The 19,965-nt window shown below is 37.2% G+C and overlaps 2 protein-coding genes and 2 long non-coding RNA genes across 5 annotated transcripts; all 4 read right to left on the bottom strand.

The window, feature by feature from the left end:
• Window positions 1–1,692: 1,692 nt before the first annotated feature.
• LOC116187270 lies at window positions 1,693–3,108 on the bottom strand. The gene is made up of 2 exons (XR_004152018.1): window positions 2,425–3,108; window positions 1,693–2,313 (listed from the first exon to the last, which is right to left on the bottom strand). It is a non-coding gene; the product is annotated as an uncharacterized LOC116187270 (long non-coding RNA).
• A 103-nt stretch (window positions 3,109–3,211) lies between these two features.
• LOC116187268 lies at window positions 3,212–4,434 on the bottom strand. Of its 2 annotated transcripts, XR_004152016.1 has the most exons (3): window positions 4,205–4,434; window positions 3,605–3,891; window positions 3,212–3,452 (listed from the first exon to the last, which is right to left on the bottom strand). It is a non-coding gene; the product is annotated as an uncharacterized LOC116187268 (long non-coding RNA). The 2 variants fall into 2 exon arrangements; XR_004152015.1 differs by lacking the exon at window positions 3,212–3,452 and having other exon boundaries at window positions 3,460–3,891; window positions 4,205–4,433.
• A 5,077-nt stretch (window positions 4,435–9,511) lies between these two features.
• Window positions 9,512–10,364, bottom strand: LOC116188814 (putative ripening-related protein 1; the record flags this gene model as incomplete). Its single annotated transcript, XM_031518284.1, has 1 exon — window positions 9,512–10,364. A coding segment is annotated over one exon (681 nt), but the record flags the coding sequence as incomplete, so codon positions are not given.
• A 644-nt stretch (window positions 10,365–11,008) lies between these two features.
• On the bottom strand, window positions 11,009–18,063 carry LOC116187265 (probable protein phosphatase 2C 51). The gene is given in 10 exon segments (XM_031515922.1): window positions 11,009–11,688; window positions 13,090–13,243; window positions 14,041–14,114; window positions 14,848–15,212; window positions 15,332–15,596; window positions 15,857–15,998; window positions 16,099–16,204; window positions 17,066–17,324; window positions 17,643–17,790; window positions 17,792–18,063. Coding segments are annotated over 10 exon segments (1,974 nt in total). The 5' UTR covers window positions 17,939–18,063; the 3' UTR covers window positions 11,009–11,374.
• Between the last annotated feature and the right edge of the window lie 1,902 nt (window positions 18,064–19,965).

Raw genomic sequence — 19,965 nt, 5'->3', positions numbered from 1 at the left:
TTTACTTTGTTCTAAGTTTGAAATTTTACTCGATGATCATTTTTTTCGAAATATCACATTAGATATTTAGAAATTGGAAAATGTAATAATCAATGTCATCCCCTTTTATTAATTTTTGTATGAATAACATCTATATATGTATCTATATCTATACATCTATATTTAATATACAATGCCAAGATGAAGTGTGATGATGAACGAGGTTCCATGACATCCTCATTTCTTATCGACCCTAACTCCATAGTTTCCCAATCTTTTAATTTCACAACTAATTAACTACATCATTGAAATTGTGAAATGATGTTTAAAATATTTATAAAATTTTAAAAATTCTATATCAATATTAAATACACTTTTAAAATACATGTGTTATATATATATTTTCATAAGTAATTTGTAAAACCGGCATATTAGTTATAAATATTAAAGTATAGTGGTAAGATATAGTGTGAGGATGATTTTTAAAATAATTTTATTTGTTTGTACTTTATCCTTAGACTAATTAACATATATATATATATATATATAGGTTTATATTTAGAGTGAATTAACAAATTTCAGTTAGTAAAAGTAATAGTCTCAGAACTATTCCTTTATTTCGGGAATAATACATTTTTTTTATATATTTATCTATACTATTATAAAGTCAAAATAAAAATTTTGTCTAACTTTTAGTTTCCTAAAAGCTCTTTAGAAAAACAAGTCGCATTAATAGTTGGCACAAAATGAAGATATAATTGTAGTTTTATCTAAAGAACTACACATATCCATATGTGGTATGTAATAAAAATAGGCTCTTGTGCGGTAAGGAGCCACTGTTCACATGATGGGAATTCATCACATAAGCTTCTACCAATTTCGCAGTGTATGGTTAAACCTCTTTTCGAATTCCTATATGTTTAATTACCTATAACCTATTTTTTGTTATAAACAATATATTTATGTATATTTACCCCTGTTTGAAGTGGAGACCCAAATTAATAGTCTATTGACTAAAAAAACTGTCCGTTTAAAGAAAGATTTTATTATGTGCTAATAAGTATGAATGAATGCATACGGTATTTCTTCAAAACTGATGTGGAGAATGAAAAAAATAAGGACCATTGAATCAGACAGAACCTGAATTTACCCAAAAGAAAATTCTTCAAATCAAACCCCGTACCGTCAATCACCGTAAGCTAAATTCTCCAAAATTGATGCAACTATGAGGCCCCATTAGGTACACCGGAATAGAATGAAAATGAATGTGATGAATTTTCATATGGTGCATTTTATTATATTTAGAGAAACAGAGAGTTTTTTTTTTGTTGAAATAGAGAATATGAAGGATTAATTTTATTTAGATGAATGCATTTTTCATGATATCATTCTATATATCAAATATTTAGATATATAAAACTAAAAAGTAATATATAATATATATATATATATAAAACTTAGTAGAAATGATGTAATGAAAATTCTGTATTAAGTTTTTTTTGAAGAAATGATCATTCCATTACGTTGTAAAAAAATTTCTCTCCAAATGGAAATACTCTTTCTAATTCATACAAGTGTTTCCATTTAAGAAAATGGAGTAGAAGAATGAATCTTTATTCCATTCTAGCATACCAAATGATACAATCTAAAAATATTAACTTTAAACAACAAAAATTTATTTTGAAAGACAATTCATGTCAAAATCCTATGTAATGCACGGGTAAAGCACAAATTTATTGTGCATGACAATATTGATTATTATTTTTCGCAAGTATTTATGAGATCTATTGACGTCGCGGTATGAGAAAATTCATGACAATTCATTCCCATAAGCTCCTATGAATTACCTGTTTCTTTCTCCCATGACTCAGGTCTAGTTCAAGAACCTCTTCTGACCAAGGATTCTGGATTGCATACTTCCTCTGATGTGCCTCTATAGACAAAATTACATCAAACTTACAAAGCATATAACTAAACAAAGAGACACCTAACAAAATCAAGATAGAAGTTCATTTCACAAATCAAAATATCACGATAGACTAAATTAATCCTACAAGATTTTCCAATCTCAACCCACAGGTTGTGCTTGCAATGAGATTCGACATTTCTTTGATCCCATGAGAAACTTGCTTAAACTCTCCAGCAGATTCTCCTCGTCCACACAGTCCTCGGGAAATAGGATAACCATTTCTCTCAAAGCCACAACCTTCTCAAGGAAAATCCGAACCATGAAAAGCTCTTCTGGGCCACCTATCCCATTACGAAACTTGACAGATATTTTTGTGAGCTCTGTGACGAAACATGAAGGCACTTGGTGTAGCAACTCTTCTATCCCTAGTTGTCATGATAAAGAAACCATTTATGACCACTCTCTTCCGCAACTATTATGACCACTGTCTTCAGCAACTAAAGCAAAGTTTTGAGCAGGTCAAGAAATTACAATACCAGTCTAAAGTAGAGGCTTCGAAGATGAGGAGATCTTCTCAATATCCCCCAAAGACCTTTAATGTAGCCCCAAAGGCCCTTAACAGTTGTAGAACTTATCCAATCTGAAGTGACCTTGATCATATTACTGAACAAAGGAAGCTCATCCCTTGTGACAAGGTCCAAAGGATGGAGCTTGCCTCTAGAATTGTGTAGATAAACTCCTTCACATTAGAGACGACTGACAGGAGCTTGTTACCCTGGGCTACCTCTCTATCTCTTACGCTTCTAAAACTCAGTAGTAGCTTGGCCTCAACTAACTGTCTGGCGACTCCCAATATGCAGTGTTCTTTGACGAGAACACCATGATAGTGGAAGGATTTAAGACAAGGTCCACTGATATGTAGGATGCAGTCATCTGAACTGTGAGAATACATTTTGATATATAAATGTTGAAGCCTGGGGGCAGAAATGCGTATTCTTTTGGGTTTCACCAACTAACAATCGTCAATTTCTAAAGTTTCAAGTAACGGACTGGCAAACAACTTCTCCATCGGAATCCTCAAATGCAACTCCTGAAAGCGTCAACACCTGGAGTTTTGAAAGGCACATTGAAGAAGGCTGTTTGAGGAAGTAACCTGATTGCACCCGAAGCTTTTCTAAGGTTGAACATGTAAATATGGAGGAAGGCAATGTAGCTTTAGGGAGGAATAGAGAGAGATTCTGTACACCACATGTCACAGCAGATGTGATCAATTCCTTGATGTGGGCTTCAGCTCCGTCTGCCTTACATGAGAGAGAAAAAGTTCTCATAGGAGATCCCTCGCGAAGAGCAAAGGCTCTTCCCACAAGGCCCAAGAAGAACGGCCTCTTAGATAAGTCAGAATCCCTGAAGTGAAGATCAGGAACCAAAGCCCACAGGTGTTCCCACTGCAAACTTCAGTGGGAGCAGAGACGGGGATCTGAATGAGAACCTCATCAGGTAAATTACAAAACTGATTTGAGCAATCAGCAGCCTGGCCCTGATTTGTCGGTACAAATACTTTCTCCTAGATATTGCATAAAGAGAGGAAAAGGCCATGTTAGTATTAAATCATTACAAGAATGTCTCATCTTTTAATCTACCGAACCATTTAGCTTTCCTAAGATGCAATAAGAAGTTCTTGTCACAATCTAAAACTAAAACAGACCTAGCATTCACCTCTGCAATGAGAAGCTTTATAAGTCGACCACTATCTGACCCGTAATCTCGAAGGTAAGTCGATCAAATGAATAATCGGTAAATCATAACATGAACATGCTTCACCTCAGCAAGTCGATCCTATAATTCTATTAGAGATATATCAGCCTTTTGCTCAATGCACTGCATTTCACGGGCAGAGGATTCAGGGTCTTGGTCGACATATTTAAGCCGATCTTCACAGCCAGCATGCTCATCATCAGTGCTTTGCAGCAGAGGTCTCTCCTGACCAATCTTAACGGGACTGCCTACAATTAACCACACATAAATGATAATTAATGTAGCTCACACCACAACCCGAATCCGAATTCTTGGGGATGGGAATCATCAGATCCGTTTCCCTCACAAATTTTCAACTTGGCTATAGAATCATGTTTCAATTGCGAAAAACTTGTTGGCTGCGCAAATCGGTCGTCAGTTCAGCGTCTGAAAAAAACGGATGGCGTTCACTTTCTACAGCTAGCCCTACCAATCTGCAGCAGTTGAAGCTGTTCCCCATGAAAGCTGTCTAAGAAGTGGGCATGGGAGCTAGAGAGAAAGAAGAGGCCATCTGATTCGCACCTTCAGCCGTTTCCATTCCCAAAGCCAATGTTTACGTACGGTCGCCCCCCAAAACACCAATCGGCGGTTGATTGAGGTTCGATCGAGCCAGTGAGCTTCCCCGGAGCCGTCGTTTCGTTTTCTTGTGTTCGTTTGTACAGTGCCTCTGCACGGGAAGGGACCCAGCGGGAGGAGGCGTTTCCCAGCACGTCTAGTGGCGGAACTTTTCGTTTCCAAATAGGAAGAGATACTTGTAATGTAATTATTAATAATCAAATTAGGGAGATAATTGTAATTTAACATATAAAACTATTTCCACTTTTTCCTCCCACTCACTTTCACTCTCTTTTACACCAAAAGTTGATTCTTGGAATGTGAAGGCCGTTCTCTATCAACTTTCTTGCTCCAAAGGCTAAGTACTATGATGAAGATATCGGACTTACCCGTTTTGAGGGTCATGACGCATATGGGATCCAATTGGAGTTACGGTCATCAAACAACTCGACCCTCATCAATTATTGGCTAATCCAACTGTTTCTTTGCCTCAACCCGTTTTGCTAGTTGCACCCTGGCGAGGACTACACCAATCATCGAAGAGATAAAATGAATGCGCCAACTCATGGCGGGAGATGATGACCGAAGCCACGGCCGCTATCCAACGTCTCTTGAACTTCTACACAGAGGAAGCTCGAGAGGCTGAAAGTTCGAGCATGCAAGTGGGAAGGGTCGTTCGTTATTTATGAGGTTCTACCCAATAAGGCTTATTGGTTAAAGGACTCGGGAGGTGGCTTCATTTGAGGGACATTAATGGCCAATATTTGAAGAGATATTATCCGACTATGTGGGAGACATGAGAGTCAAGAACAGGTCAAGTGGATTCCGAGAGCAGGCTAAACCACGACCTAAAAGATGCTGCCATTTAAGTCCACCTCACAGCTGTGAGGTTGGGCACGCACTAATTATCAAATGAGTAGCCGAGTCTTTGAGGTTCGATTATATTTTCTTATAGCACGCAGGTTTACGAAAAAGTCCATATACACTATCTGAAGCTCGTATTGGCGTGATTCCAAGTCCTGTAGAAAGCTAAGAAGAAGAGCTTCAACTTTTTCATTTTCACCTCAATCCGATTCTATGCAGAAGAGACTCAGCTACTATGAAAAAGTGCCTGCAGCCAGTTCTTTCTAATCTTTGTGCAGTTTCGGGCATAGTTGCATATTTTGCTCTTTGGAGCTTGGATTGAGACAATTCAAGGTGTTGCGGAAAGCTAACTTTGAGATCTACATTTTTCATGTTTTGAGTTTTGCCCAGTTTAGATTGAAATATGCTCGAAACTAGGGTTGAAATGAAGCTGAAACAGAGAGAACATAATTTATGTTTTGGAGATAGAAGTTCAACAGTGTTCGTGCCTAACTTGTTCATAACGACTATTTAGCCATAAGGTGCACTTATTTTGTTTCTTTTTATTTATGTTCATCATAAATATCCGTATGAAGTCCCTCTCAATGTTGTTTCGCGCGACTAGATATGCGAGGGTATTGTTTACACTCATTTTCCATAATACATAAGGTATGCTGAGTCGATATATATAATAGGTAATTTCGATGATTTTCCTGGGTTTTAGGAGCATATTGGTCCTAGTTAAAGTGGGCATGCTATGATCAAGCCAAGTCGGATTGAGGTCCATGTAATTGAAGATAGCCCATGACATTGGAATTTGGCCCAATTGAAGGAAGCCTAGTCTGGCAGCTTATCATGAAAGAAATTGATTTGGCTAGAATATATGCATGGGCATGGACTTGTGCTTTGGAAGAGGGGGTAGAAGACTTTTGGCAGCCGATTCCTACTTGTAGATCAAGGAAGCAATATTTCAAGTCATCTTGCGATATCTTTAGTCAAATAAGTTGGATATTTCTCCTATATATTATGTTATCTTATATCTAGGTAGGCTAAGAGTTAGTTTCCTATTTTGATGATATCTCAATATCGTATATTGTGGCGTATCCGCTCTAGAGAGATTCTCTAGAATTTCTTTATATCGCTTTTATATACGTGTCTTCTAGTTCGTTGTAACTCTCCGCATATTAATCAATCAAACCCGTACTTTCATTCTATCTTTCATTTATCGCACTTTACCTTTCTTGTATTTTCGTTTACTGCACTTTCATTTATCGCACCTTTCAATACCTGCATTTTCAATTTCATACCGTTTACCTTCAACCGATCCCCCATGGATCAAAGTTACTTCCATTCTTGGAGCTTCCGGGCATCAAGATGAGGATTTATAACCCTTCAGCATCACCAACCGAAGCTTGCTTCAAGTTCGGGTTCACTTATTTGAGTGAGCTCAACCAATCTTAGGCTCGGCTCCCAAGCTGAGTTTGTTGGTTGAATTCTTATTGAGCAGGCCATATAGCCGCTTGGTCGTGTTCGGGCTCGAGTTCGTGTTTGTGTGTAGAAAAATTGGTGGAGAACCTTAAATGGTTAAATTCTCGGACCGTGAATCGTCTAAGGCCTACTCTAATCTCCAAGATCTAAATCTAGCCGCCAAGCAATCCCGCGAACTTCTAGAGTGTGGTACACGCTTTGTTTTGGTGGGACCGACTAGTGACATATGGATATATTTGGAACCACTTCCTAGCACGCTTGGATTTTTCAGTCATGTTACGGATTAGGTGTCGAGCGTATTTAGCGTGAACATCAGTGTTCTATCTTTATATTATATTCGGTTTCATCTTTTGATAATACATTTATTTTATTTATATAATAATTATATATATTTAAAAATAATTTGCTTCTTAAGAATCATAAATATAGAAAAAAAAATTCCACACGATAATCTTTGAATTATACCATTTGATGAAGTTGGTCAAATTAACTTATTCAATTTTTTAAAAAAAGGTTCTCTTACAAATTTGATTTTTATATTTCTTTACTCAGTTTTATATATTTTAATTTCTTTCACATGGCAATAGTTTATGGCTTGGTTCTATATATGATCAATTAATTATTTTTTAACATAAGTTCTATAATAATATCCAATTAAATATTTCATAGTTATATAATTGTAAATTGATCATTTTAACCCTGCTAACCATGACCATATGTAATGCAAAGAGGAGTTACTATGGACTAGTTATTGATCATATGCATTCCACAGATTATGTCATGAAAATTTTATTATGAGAAGTTAAATATTAAGACGATAAATGATATCAATTTGTAGTTTATATTAACATACATAAATTTGATTTTATACAATATAAATTTTAATACATTATATTTCAAATTTACGCCAAATAATGCAATTTAAGAGCTCATGAGCAATAATTCATGTAAAATATTATTGTAGACATATAATCCCAAGTATCAATTTAATCTGTGAGCAAATTAGAATCCTAAAACTTCAAAATCCCTAGATATAGTTAATGAAATATTGATAATCATAAAATCCACAAAATTTTAACGTTAAATATTCACCCTTATCTTATTCTTCGTCATATTTCATTTATTAAGTTTTTTGAATCTGAATAATTTAAAAGAAATGATTTGCTTAATTTAACATTTATAAGGTTAACAATGATTGTTAAAATTAATAAATTAAAGTGGAGTATAATTTTAGATGATTCTTAATTTTTTCAAAATTATGTATATTTATTTACTAATAAAATAAAATCAAGTGAATGGCATCCTTCTTTAATATTTCTTTGCACACATTTTCTTTAATTACAATATAGCATACTAATTTATTAAGATATTTACTATCCTACCCTATTTATTTAGATTGTAGTGTATATTTTATTAGTAATAAAATATTTCTTTGGATATATGTTCTTTAATTATAGTTATAATTGTTATTGTTATTATTATTATTATTTAATGTCTTTACATCATATTAAATATAAAGGCATTTTCTGTCTCACCTCTATTTATTAGCATGTAGTCGAGCTTATATATATAGAGAGAGATAATTGTTAATATCATTATTATTTAATTTGTATACAACATATTTAATAATAAAGACACTTGCTATTTCACCCCATTATTAGTGCGTAGTCAAGTTTATATATTATATAGATATAAGTGTTATTATTATTAATATTATTTAAGTTCTATACAACATGTTAAATTATTAAAGCATTTACTATTTTACTCCTATTTATTAGGGTGTAGTCAATTTTATATAGATAAAGACCTCCACCATACCTTTCTTTCTTCATATCACATAAAAATGAACTTACTTTTCAGGAGATCGATTCCCCTGTGAATGATTGTCTTTCTTGATAATTCTCGAGAAAGTGATATGCCCGAAACAAAAGAATCCCTGGTGATTACAATTTATTCTGCACAATAGTATCGATTATTACTTGTCGCAAATATTAGTGAGATCTATTGATGCTGCCGTAAGAAAAATTTCATAAGAATTCATTCACATAAGCTCCTTTGAATTACCTGTTTCTTTATCCCATTACTCAGGAGATCAAAAACCTCTTCTGACAAAGGATACAAGATTGCATATTTCCTCTATTGTGTCTAATTACATCAAACTCACAAAGTATATAACTAAACAAAGAGACACCCAACAAAAGAACTCGTTTTACGAGTCAAAATATTTCGATGGCCTAATTTAATCTTTATTTTATAGGTACTGCATTTATTAATCTAAATTGTAATTGTTTGGGGTATTATAAATTTCTTAAATAAATATAAAATTTTAATCAAATCAAAACATAGCTTGAACAAATGTGAGCTGACTTGAGGTGGTTTAGCACCTCTTCCCTTTAAGTAAGGCCATAATTTTGAGTTTTCAGAATGGAAAAAATTCACGATTGAGAGAGTTTTACTCCTTAGTGAGCCGATCCGGTTCAAACAATAATTAACCTAAGCCAATTGAGCTTCCAGATATCTAGTATTCCACTTTAAAGAAAAAGGACCATAAATTATACGATTTTCGAGAACTTAAAATAAATTGAAAACAGATTTCCTTCAACTCGTAAGTTTATAGCTTACTTTAGGTAATACCTTTGAAAGTTGGTTTCTGGTTATTGAAATTGGTCATTAGTTCTCCATTTTTCTTTTAGTGTGCACCACCCGATATTTGGACGCCCAATGGATCTCTAGTTTTAAATGGGACAGCTCAACAGTCTGTGACCATGATGAAGTTATTTTAACTTCAAAATTTTAAAAAAAATGGGCAAACAGAAAGTTGAAATCTTCGATGGGATTGACCTTTCTCTTGTCTTGATTCCTCATCTCATCAAGTAGATGACAACAAAGAACCTTGGAGATGAAAGGAGATCATAGATTTCTTCGTTTAACAATGATATCAAATTGATCGTAACAGTATGAAATGCATCATATTTCGTAGAAACGAAGATAAGAGTTGATGATTACATATCGGACATACTTTACAAGTCCACGCAATATCAATATCGTAGATACACACTTCATCACATAGATAAATGAACCACACTGGGCAACTGTACACATACTAGACAAAGGTTCAAGCGTCCAACCAGGAAATGTCCATCCACCCCCAGTCATCGCTGTCCTGGGGAACTCCCAGGGCCTCCCATACAGCGCGGGATGCATCGACAATATTGTTAGCACATGGAGGCTGATAGTCGTGGTCGTCATCACATCCCATGGTGGAGTCACATTCGTCCACCACCATAGCTGTCACGCTCCTCCCATTCCCATTTATGGTAATGTTACGATGGCACCTACTTCTGTGGTTGAACCACCCCGTTGACAGAGCCACAATCGGGATGTCATCAGAGTGGTACTGGTTATCGCATTCTGACGGGCCTCCCCCGTCCTTGCCCTTCTCAAAGCTGTTGATGGTTAGAGTGGCCTCGGTGTTACCCGAGACTGTCGGCGAGCACTTGTAGACTGGGTACATTTTCCCTTCCTTGCAGCAATCCGAGTCATTTCCCGTGTTGCATTGCCCTGGAGGAGGCTTCTTGCCCCTGATTTGGCCACTGGGACGGCAGCTCTGAGCTTCAGAGCCTGGCCACTGGGTGGCCACAAGGATGAGAAGCATGACACACAGAAGTTTTAAGCTAAGACTCGTCATTTTCTTTTTCAGTCGGATTTGTTGAGCCAATTTTCCAAGTCTGTGGTGCAGCAAGATGCCGGGTTGGGCGGTGTATTTATAAGGACTGTTTAATAATGCTGTGCCAGATTAGGACTCCAATTCCAAACAGGGAATTGACTACTACCATGTTGTCTGTGACAGAAGGGGGCATTATTTGGCAGAACAGTGTTCAACAATAGCGAAGCGACCCAGTTGCAAAGGCAGTGCCTTTTTACAAACCCGAGTGCAGCCGTTGTCTAACTATATCGAGTGCGACCTCTTGTTTGGACTTAAGTCCTTCGATGCGAAGACTGTTGTCTTGTGTTGTTTTCATCTGATTGCCTTATCGGAAACTTGCAGCTTCACTTAGCACATCATTGGTGGGGTCTCCAACTTTTATTGTACGCACCCTTTTAGATTTTAATTTGTTGCTTTCTGTCATGTTACAATGAACTTGGGAGGATCTTGTGGCCTGCAAACCTTGTCTCTTTGTCATCAATAGCTGCAAGGTGGACTCGGTTTCTCAGATAACAAAGATTGATGGCTGCTTGCAGAAATGTTGTAGCTCATTCAATTGAAAATGAAAAGAACAGAACAATATCGCAGGTTTGATATAATTTCGATGGACTTATTAGGACAATACAAATTCATGGACTTAAAAAAATCGTTTTTTTTTCCTTTTATTTTTATATTTCAGTTTCAATGGATTCTTTTGAGGGGACCGTTGGTTAGATTGTGCCAGGTTTAAGGCAAAAAGGAAATAGCATCTTTATTTGGATACCGTCTCAACCACTTTTTTTGGAAATTCTGTTTCCGATAATTGAACACCACACTTGTATGGCCTAGTCTTATTCTATATTGAAACAGGAAATTGAAAACCATCCAACAGCCTTTACCGGCATCAGGCAACTCATCACTAAACATCAGACAGAGTAATCTCCATCCCACCCCATTTGCAACTGTCCCTGGGACCCCCAAGGTTTCTCACTGGACCTGTGACTGATCGACAATGTTGTCATCACATTAGGGTTGATAATCGTGTTCGTCATCACATCCCTTGGTGTAGTCACATTCATCCACCACCATGGCTTTCACGCTCCTCCCTTTCCCCCTTATGGTTACGTGTCGATGGCACCTACTCCTGTGGCTGAACCATCCTGTCGGCAGGGCAACAATAGGGATGGTACCAGAGAGGTAGTATTTGTTGCACTCCAACGGTCTGCCAATCTTGCCCTTCCCGAAGCTGTTGATGGTTTAACATGGCCTTGGAGTGGCTTGAAACTGGCGGAGAGCACTTGTAGATTGGGTACATCTTGCCTTCCTTGCAGCATTCTGAGCCATTTCATGTGTTGCATTGGCCCGGAGGAGGCTTCCTGCCCCTTACTTGGCCGCTCAGGCAGCAGCTCTGAGTCTGGGACATGTTCTTCATTTTCTGAAGAGTTTGAGTACCAAAAATATGACTCTTGCAGAGTTACTTATAAGAGACGTTTTGAGTTGATCTTCGACTTTGGGACTTAAAATTATAATGGTGGATTCTTCCACCGGATTTTGTGAAAGGGTTAAAATTAATTAGAGCCCTCAGGGCCCTTGTCAAGAATATTTTCAGTTGCATTATGATTTTTAATTTGTTTTGCTAGATGCCTGTTTTTGGAAAATGTGTTGATTTTGCTTTTCCAATGCAAATATTTTGCTTGCTTATCTTAGCAAAAAGAAACACAACTATTTTGCTGAAATGACATTGGAAAAAAATAATTAAAAAAAGCTCACAATTATAATGACAAATAACTTTTTAAAAGAGTAACTGTATCTCCACTAAAGCATATTCATCTGATCTAAACGAACAGTACACATCACTATCGTGGTAGTAAAACAACACATGTACAGTGGGATATTAAGACATTGGATAGATTGCTTTCACCTTAGAAAGCAAAAAAGTTTATACAGGATGGGTTAACCATACAAATATTCCCTAAGGGTATTCCACTGGAAAGTAAGTGACAAAGAAGTAACCCTACTATGACAAACTAGCACGCCTATTTCTAGAGATGCAGAATAAAGACTTTCTTTGGCAAAATTATCCTTTAGGTTAAACCAACACCCTTTATAATTTACCTAAAAGACACTGAGAATGTGTTTCAAAATAGAGATTCACCACTCCTCGTTTATGCAGCCACGACAGTATTTATTTAGTTTTACTGAGCATCAAAATCCTTACTAGTGTCAATGATCTGGCTATAGTATTAACAAAAAAATTACAAAGAGAATTATTTCTTACATGTATATAACCCATCTCCCTCACACCATCAGGCCCAATGTCTTCCTATGCAAACACAGGTATTTAATGAAGGCCGTCAATAACCAGGCATCTCATCTGGTACAGACAACAGAGAGAAGGGGGTGGATAGACGAGAGTGACACAAAAATGGGGAAGACAGTGAGAGCAAAGGGACAAACGGAGGTATAGCGGCATGATGGGCACCGACAGGGTGTTGCTGGCCACCCTAACACCTACTTTGGTTACAGAACAGCATTGCTGGCCACCCTAGCACCTACCCTGGTTGCAGGACAGCATTGTAAGCAATCAAGGCTTAGCTCTCTCCCTCTCCATTAGCCAAGGTCCTTTTTTTTTTTTTTTCTCCTTTTGCTATTTCAGAAAATCGTTTGGTAATGTTTTCAGTTTAACCAGATGATATGGCACTAACAAAAATTTTGGTGCCCGGTGAGCAATTAAAAAATTAATATATATCGGCACATCAGAACAAAAGGAAGGTGAAAGTCATGTTTCGAAACAGAGTTTTAGTACCTTTAAACTATGTTTATAAACTTAACATACCGCACTGTTGGTTGAGGGCTTCAGGAAGAGCCAGAGGCAGGCCATATACAGGCTCCTTCCAATCATGAATTTGAGCTTCTAACATATCATCCATATCTTCACTAAGCGGCTCAGCTAAATAAAAACAGCAAAAACTTCCATGCTTTGGTTCAACCTGTCATAGATAAGAAGCTTCAAAAGTGCTGCCATTGATTGCATATATGAAGCAGAAAATATTTTAAACTGCAACGACTTCAGGGATACTGAACTATTATCTCCGAACTACCGATCAGGATGACCAAATTGACTACACTCCCCTAGTCTTCAGGTCAAGACATCCAAATATATGAAAACTTTCACACTTTTAAATAAAACCAGATTTGAGATTATCGAAAGGCTACTGAATCCAATTCATCCAAGTAACATCAAGATTATTTTGCATTACTTTTCTAAAGACTTATTGCATGCTACTCAATGAGCACCGCGGTTCAGTTTGTATTCTTCCAATAAGAGGAAATGCTTTGATGTCTTTAAACATAAAAGAGAATATAAAGGAACCTTTAGGATCGAGAGCACACTAAAGAAAATGAGAATGTGCATGTAATGCTTATTCTTTTCCTGCTGAAACTAAGCTACACGTCTGTGCACTTCACATGTATGTTCATAAAAGGGCTTATAACACTACAACTGCATTATCAAAGCAGTCCATGCATCTTATAATTAGTCTAATCCTGGTAGTTGTTGGAAATCAGATGTGGTCACAATTCACATGGGAAGACAAAAATAAGATCTAAAAGGATGTAAGTGAAGTTTCTTTAAGCTATAAGCCAACAATGAACAACTTAAAAAGTAAAAAATAAATAAATAAATAAATAAATAAATAAAATTCCAACAATTTAACTTTCAATTATCAAGAGTAAAGATTTGCAATTGATTAGCAAATATAACAGCATCTGAAAATCAAAAGCTTACCATCAACCTGCCAAACTTCATTGAATGAGGATGAAAATGCTCTAAGCCGATAATATCAGAAGACAGGCCCTTATCTGGACAGTTAAATTAACTTTAGAAAAGCCACTTGTGATGAAACTTACAAAATTTAAAGTACATATACAATTGCATAGAGACAAACAGCTGCAGCCTTGTATCATTCATCATCTACAATCCATGTCAGTAGATATAGCTGCTTCAAGTACTAGCAAGACATTTTAGTAATTGCAGCATTTTCCTTTGACAATAGGCAAAATACTACAACTCTCCATACAATATAGCATTATTTATCTCAAAGATTGCATAACTAGGGCAGAGAAAAACTAAACCAGAGGGTCATTTCATAAGAGTCTGATTTCGCAAACACTGTTATTTATCATGTTAGAAAATATGTGTCATAGAGGGTCTAGTTATATTCTGGAATCTGTTACAAAGGTCTTATTACAAAAAACTGGGCTATAACCAATTATGGTTAAGCCACTTTAATTCCCTACTCTCTCTCTTTCTATCCTGAATAACAGATCGGTAAGCGAGGAGAATCATCACTCCAATGCGATAATAATGAGATCAATCCGGGAAAAAAGGGCATGGAAAGTTTGTCCAATTTGACAATGAAGTTACAAATCTAGACAAACCCAAACTTCATGTCTTACTTCATATAAACTTCCGGAGATGGTGAATCATTAAAAGAAAAGGGAATGCATCTCCTAAGCCAACTTTAACAATAATATGATCAGGAATTAGGAATAGTAGAATAATGCAGTAAAGTTCAAGAACACAGTGAATCACCTGACCGACCATTATTGTACTCTAATCCTACAGATGTGGTATCTGTATCAACTCCTCCAGTATAGTTACCCGGTTGAATGTTACGAGATAGAAGACTTAATTGAAGAGGCACAACCACAGCAGCCATATTATCCATACTGCCCCTTTCCAAAGCAGTTTCCACTATACAGTCAGCTAATGAGTAAGAGCATGATGAAGATATCTCTGATCTTGAGTTGCCATGACTCTGTGCTTCCCACAGTATATCACAAACATCTTGTGGGCTCAATTCTTCAAAAACACCATCTGATGCAGCTACCAGATAGCTATCATTGATGTTGAGGGATTGCCAATCCATAACTTCTGGTGCTGCTATTACACCAGAACTGTCATCAAACTCATAAAAGTGAATAAGAAATCAGAAACGGGTGATTGGGGAGACCACAACCACGAGTGAGTATGAGAGAATAAAATCAACAAATTTTATAGCTCCGTTTTCCCTCACCTTTTAAATTTCACATCACCAATGGCTCGTGAAACAGCCAGTTGGCCATTGACTCGAGGAACACCACTCAAATTAAGAACATAACCACCCGCAGCTTCTACTCGAGACCTTTCATCATCCCTATCGGGACTATGATCTCTTGTTAACTCCTGAACAGAAAAGTGCGTCAAACCATTCAAACTAGCCAACTTAAAGTGCTCACTGTATTTCATGGGCATAATAGCACCACCCCGCCTTTTCTCGCGATGTAATCTTAGTAAAGTCGCTGCAATTAGTAATTTTATAATTAGTCACAGAACTGCTGAAGCAAGACTATATATGATCGGTACTAGAATACATGGACTGACACATGACGAATAATAAACTAATATTTCTAGTTAAATCACTCAAAAGTAAGTATAACCCGGTGAGTATAGTATTGCAAAATATTTATTATGTTAAGAAGTTATAAAGGTGGAGTAGCCTTTCAACCTAGACATGTATAAGAGCTATATGTGTATAGGTATAAAATTAAAATTTTCCAACCTCTAGCATCCGCGGGGGACTGGAACCTTTCAGAGCATAAGAGAGCCTTTGAGTCTCCAACATTCGCAACTAAAATTTTGCCATCTGCCACGAGTATAACTGTTGCTGTGGATCCTGAATTAAGATTGCTTCTGGATGCTTCCTAAACAATTGAAAAAAAGTAAAAATGTGGTCAAAACTTAAGTGCAGGCGAAAAGTGTTGCAACAATATATGCATGATTGTGGAATACATCAAAACTTGCCTTTGAAAATTTTGCATCAATATCCCAGATTGCCCTCGTCAATGCTTCCTTCAGAATTTCCAAATGATAGGAATGATCAAATTCTACTGTCCTTGAGGACTTAACCCTGCGAAATCTCTTATGTTATATCATACAAAACTATGGACAATAAAACAAGTGTTAAGACTAAAACTGCATCTGTTAACGTTCATGTAACTTCATAACCAGTTGAATCATTGCTACAGACACACATACTGGATAATATGACAAATAAACAACAAAGATAAACAGGCACATAGTTGGCCTTGCCAAGCTATACGCCAATCATGTATTGACATAATGAAATTCAAGCCTTTATTGGTAATAGCACTTCAACAACAAAAGCCTCATTATTTGCAGAAGTATATTTTGTCCTACGATAAACCACTCAACATTTTTCTTTTGCAAATGTTCATATACTCCAGTCGAATTAAGAAAATTTTATGTTTTATCATTTGGAAGGTTCTGGTTAGACAGACATAACTGCACGTGAAATATAAGTATCCCATCTTCCTGTGCATCTGCCCTTATCCTCTGTGTACGTGTAGGGTGGCGTCATGTTATAAGGGGTGGTTTCAAGGTGGTACCACGCCAGCATAACATCATGGGAAAAGTGCAAAAGATCATGGTTTGCTAAGTCAATTTCAATCTTATTCTTGGGAAAGTGCAGTAATCATGATTTGCTAAGTCAATTTCAATCTTATTCTTGGGAAAGTGCAGTAATCATGATTGCCTGCAACAATTAAAACCGTGGAAATATACAAACCTTCTCCTTTAATTTAATTGGGCAGAGATGGAACCAGTAACTAACCGCTAATGGGTAACAAAAGAGACAGAAAGAGAGTCATTTGTCCAAGAGAGACACATAGATTGTCAAGTTGCAATGAATAGGATAAAGCTTTCCATGGGGAGAAAATTGATTGCAATATAGGTTTCTTAATAAACGCACCTTTCTTGATCCTGATACTGCCAACTCAAATCTTCATGCCAATTGAGAACTTGAAAAAGACCATCCAGATCTCCTTTTCTCCCCAACTTTCCCATGAATTTCTTCAATGCGACGGAAAAGGTTGAATCCAGGAGGAAGTAGGCATGCAACATGAAATACTCAAACAGATGCTTAGACGCCATCTCACTAGCTTCTGCTCCGTTATGACCATCGAAAACAGCTATTACTCCAACAGTCACCTCCTTAATCCCTGTACTACCTGCCAGCAACATTAATATTTAGAGTGTTAGAAGCAACAAACAGCTTCACTCCGTCTTTCGAAAGGTTTTCATGGCGACTACACATGAAGCAGCGTTTCCGAATATTGAAAGAATTACTCATATTTACTAACAAGCAGCACGTTTTCGATGATTGCATGAAGTTGTGCCCATTGAACATGATTGCAAACTTCGAACGCTAAAATGAAGCACAAATTTCATCACTAAATCCGATTACTCTCGATTTCGTGAAAGATCATCCCACCAATGGCCCCATTACCCATCCAATCAAAGAAGAATGTGAAAGTGATGAAGTTTACTGGGGAAAGGGATGCGGACGTCGAGAGCGCAGAAGGTGCGATCCTCCTGGTACTTGCGGCTGCCCTGGAGCACGGCCACCTGGCAGAGCTTGCCGCCGGTGGCAGAGGCGCGTGTAGGGGAGGCATGGCCGGAGAGCTTCCAGCGGGGGGCATTTTGGCGACTGGAAGACCGCCGGGGCGCCGCCTTCTCGGTACACCGTCAAGCAGGTCGATGATTCCCCCACCACAACGATGACTGCGTGAGCGAAGAGGAGAGAGAGAATGGCTGCGAAGGGCTTGAATGAGTGAAGAGCCATATCATGTCATGAGATCGAAGAGGAGAATGGCGGGAAATTTGCGCCTCCAAAGGCCGCGGAGGGCGGAGGAGAAGGCGGCGGTTGCTGGCTTGCAGCCGGTTTATATTATGACTCAAATACTCATCCAATTAAAAATGACGACCTGCGATTTGGTCCCAAAAACATAACACGCTTGATAAATTGATCCCGAAAGGTTTTTTTTTTCTTTTTTCTTTGTACCCGCTATCTAAAAGTCCAATAGGTTTAGACTAATTTAATTCAAGTCGAGTCGATCAACTAAGGGGTAAAACTCTCATAGTATGGATTTTTTCTAATCACAATATTCGAATAGGAGATCTTACTTAAAAAAAAAACAAGTGTCGTACAGTTTGAATCAATCCATGTTGTTGCTCGCAAGATTTTTAGTAACCTAATTAGTCTCCTTACAATTTAAAGTGGTGAAAATGGGTCGGGAATAACTTGCTTAAACCTTCCAGTGAGACCAATTAGATTATTAAAAATTTTCCAAGGACTAATTTATCAAGCAATGTATCTTTCTGGGATCAAATTATATGTTTTGTTAATAGAAAAACATAAGGTTTATTGTGTTAGCAATTGCAACATTTGGTCTCAATTTGAACTCTACCATAATGTTTCACTGTTGAAAAAGAAAAATCTGTGTTTATTTATTTATTTATATATCTATAAGAGTTAATGACGTAAATAAGCATGTGATTTGGCCAAATTTCCTCATTTAACACGGTATTTTTATATAATTAATTACATAAGGATACGTGATTTAAATTTTATCTTAATTCTAGCACAACCGTCAATGTCTCTCAAAAAAACCCATTAAATATTTATGTGGCACTTTTGCTGGCCCACCATTGCGCACAGGGACATTAGTTGGTGTGCTAGGGGCCTCAACAGATACTAAAAACCCATTTTGTCCTCAAATTACCATCCTCTTCCTCTCTATTAATCGAATGAGAAGGCAAACTCTACTTCAAAATCAAATCATTTCACTCTCAAAATTGACTCAATTATTTGTAAAAGTCAAATTTGTTTGGAATTTGAAATCCATTGCCATCATAGATTGTACAGTTGTAAAATAGGGGATTTTTTTGTATATTGGGTATTTACTATAACTGATAGCCTCAGATAGTCGTCTGAGAATATTGCAGTTTTGTTTCCTTTCTTGTTGGGCTCTACAGCCTATTTACTGGTCCTATGTTCATAATGGAATTTGAGTTTGAATGCTACAAACTTACTATGGTATCATAGCACCTTCATTATGGGACCAATCGAATTCTCTCTGTGATTGAATTCTGAAAGTATCTATCATAGAGGATGGCGAATGTTAGTGATTCCGAGAAGAGCCCGAGGAAGGGATCAAATTTCCAAAGACCATTGAGAAAGGACATGGCTCGATCAGGAGGGCTGAAATTCCAGCGGTGTATCAGCTCACATTGTCAGATGGCCCACGCAATATGATAATCGAATGCAACCTAAATGGCAACAATTACTTGACGTGGTCACATGTAATGCTGACTACATTAAGGGCAAAAGGCAAACTACCCGTCATCGATGGGACACTTCAGAAGCCAGAAGAGAATGATCAGGTACGAGAAAGGTGGGAGATTTGCAACTGCACGCTCATAGCGTGGATGTTCAATACAATGAAGAAATAGCTCCAGTTTACAGTCAGGCGTCGTGGATGCAAAGAATTTGTGGGATGACCTCAAGGAGAGGTATTCACAAGGGAACCAAACTCGGATTTACCATATTAAGTTCGAGACATATATGCTCAAGCAAGAAGGGCGGTGTGCAAGACTATTATGCCAAGATGAAATCGTTATGGAATGAACTTGAGTTTTATCTTGAGAACCTAAGCTGTAGCTGTGGAGCAAATGGCAAGATCATGGCTTAGCGGGAGACGGAGAAGGCATTCCAATTTCTCATGGGACTCACCTTCGCATTCAACACAGATCGGTCCAACATACTTCGTATCGAGCCGATTTCGAACTTGAACAAGATTTATCAAGAGG

Source organism: Punica granatum, chromosome 8 (assembly GCF_007655135.1).
Source record: "Punica granatum isolate Tunisia-2019 chromosome 8, ASM765513v2, whole genome shotgun sequence".
NCBI lineage: Eukaryota > Viridiplantae > Streptophyta > Magnoliopsida > Myrtales > Lythraceae > Punica > Punica granatum.
The sequence above is the reverse complement of the archived record's forward strand: the minus strand, read 5'-3'. Positions and strand labels throughout refer to the sequence as shown.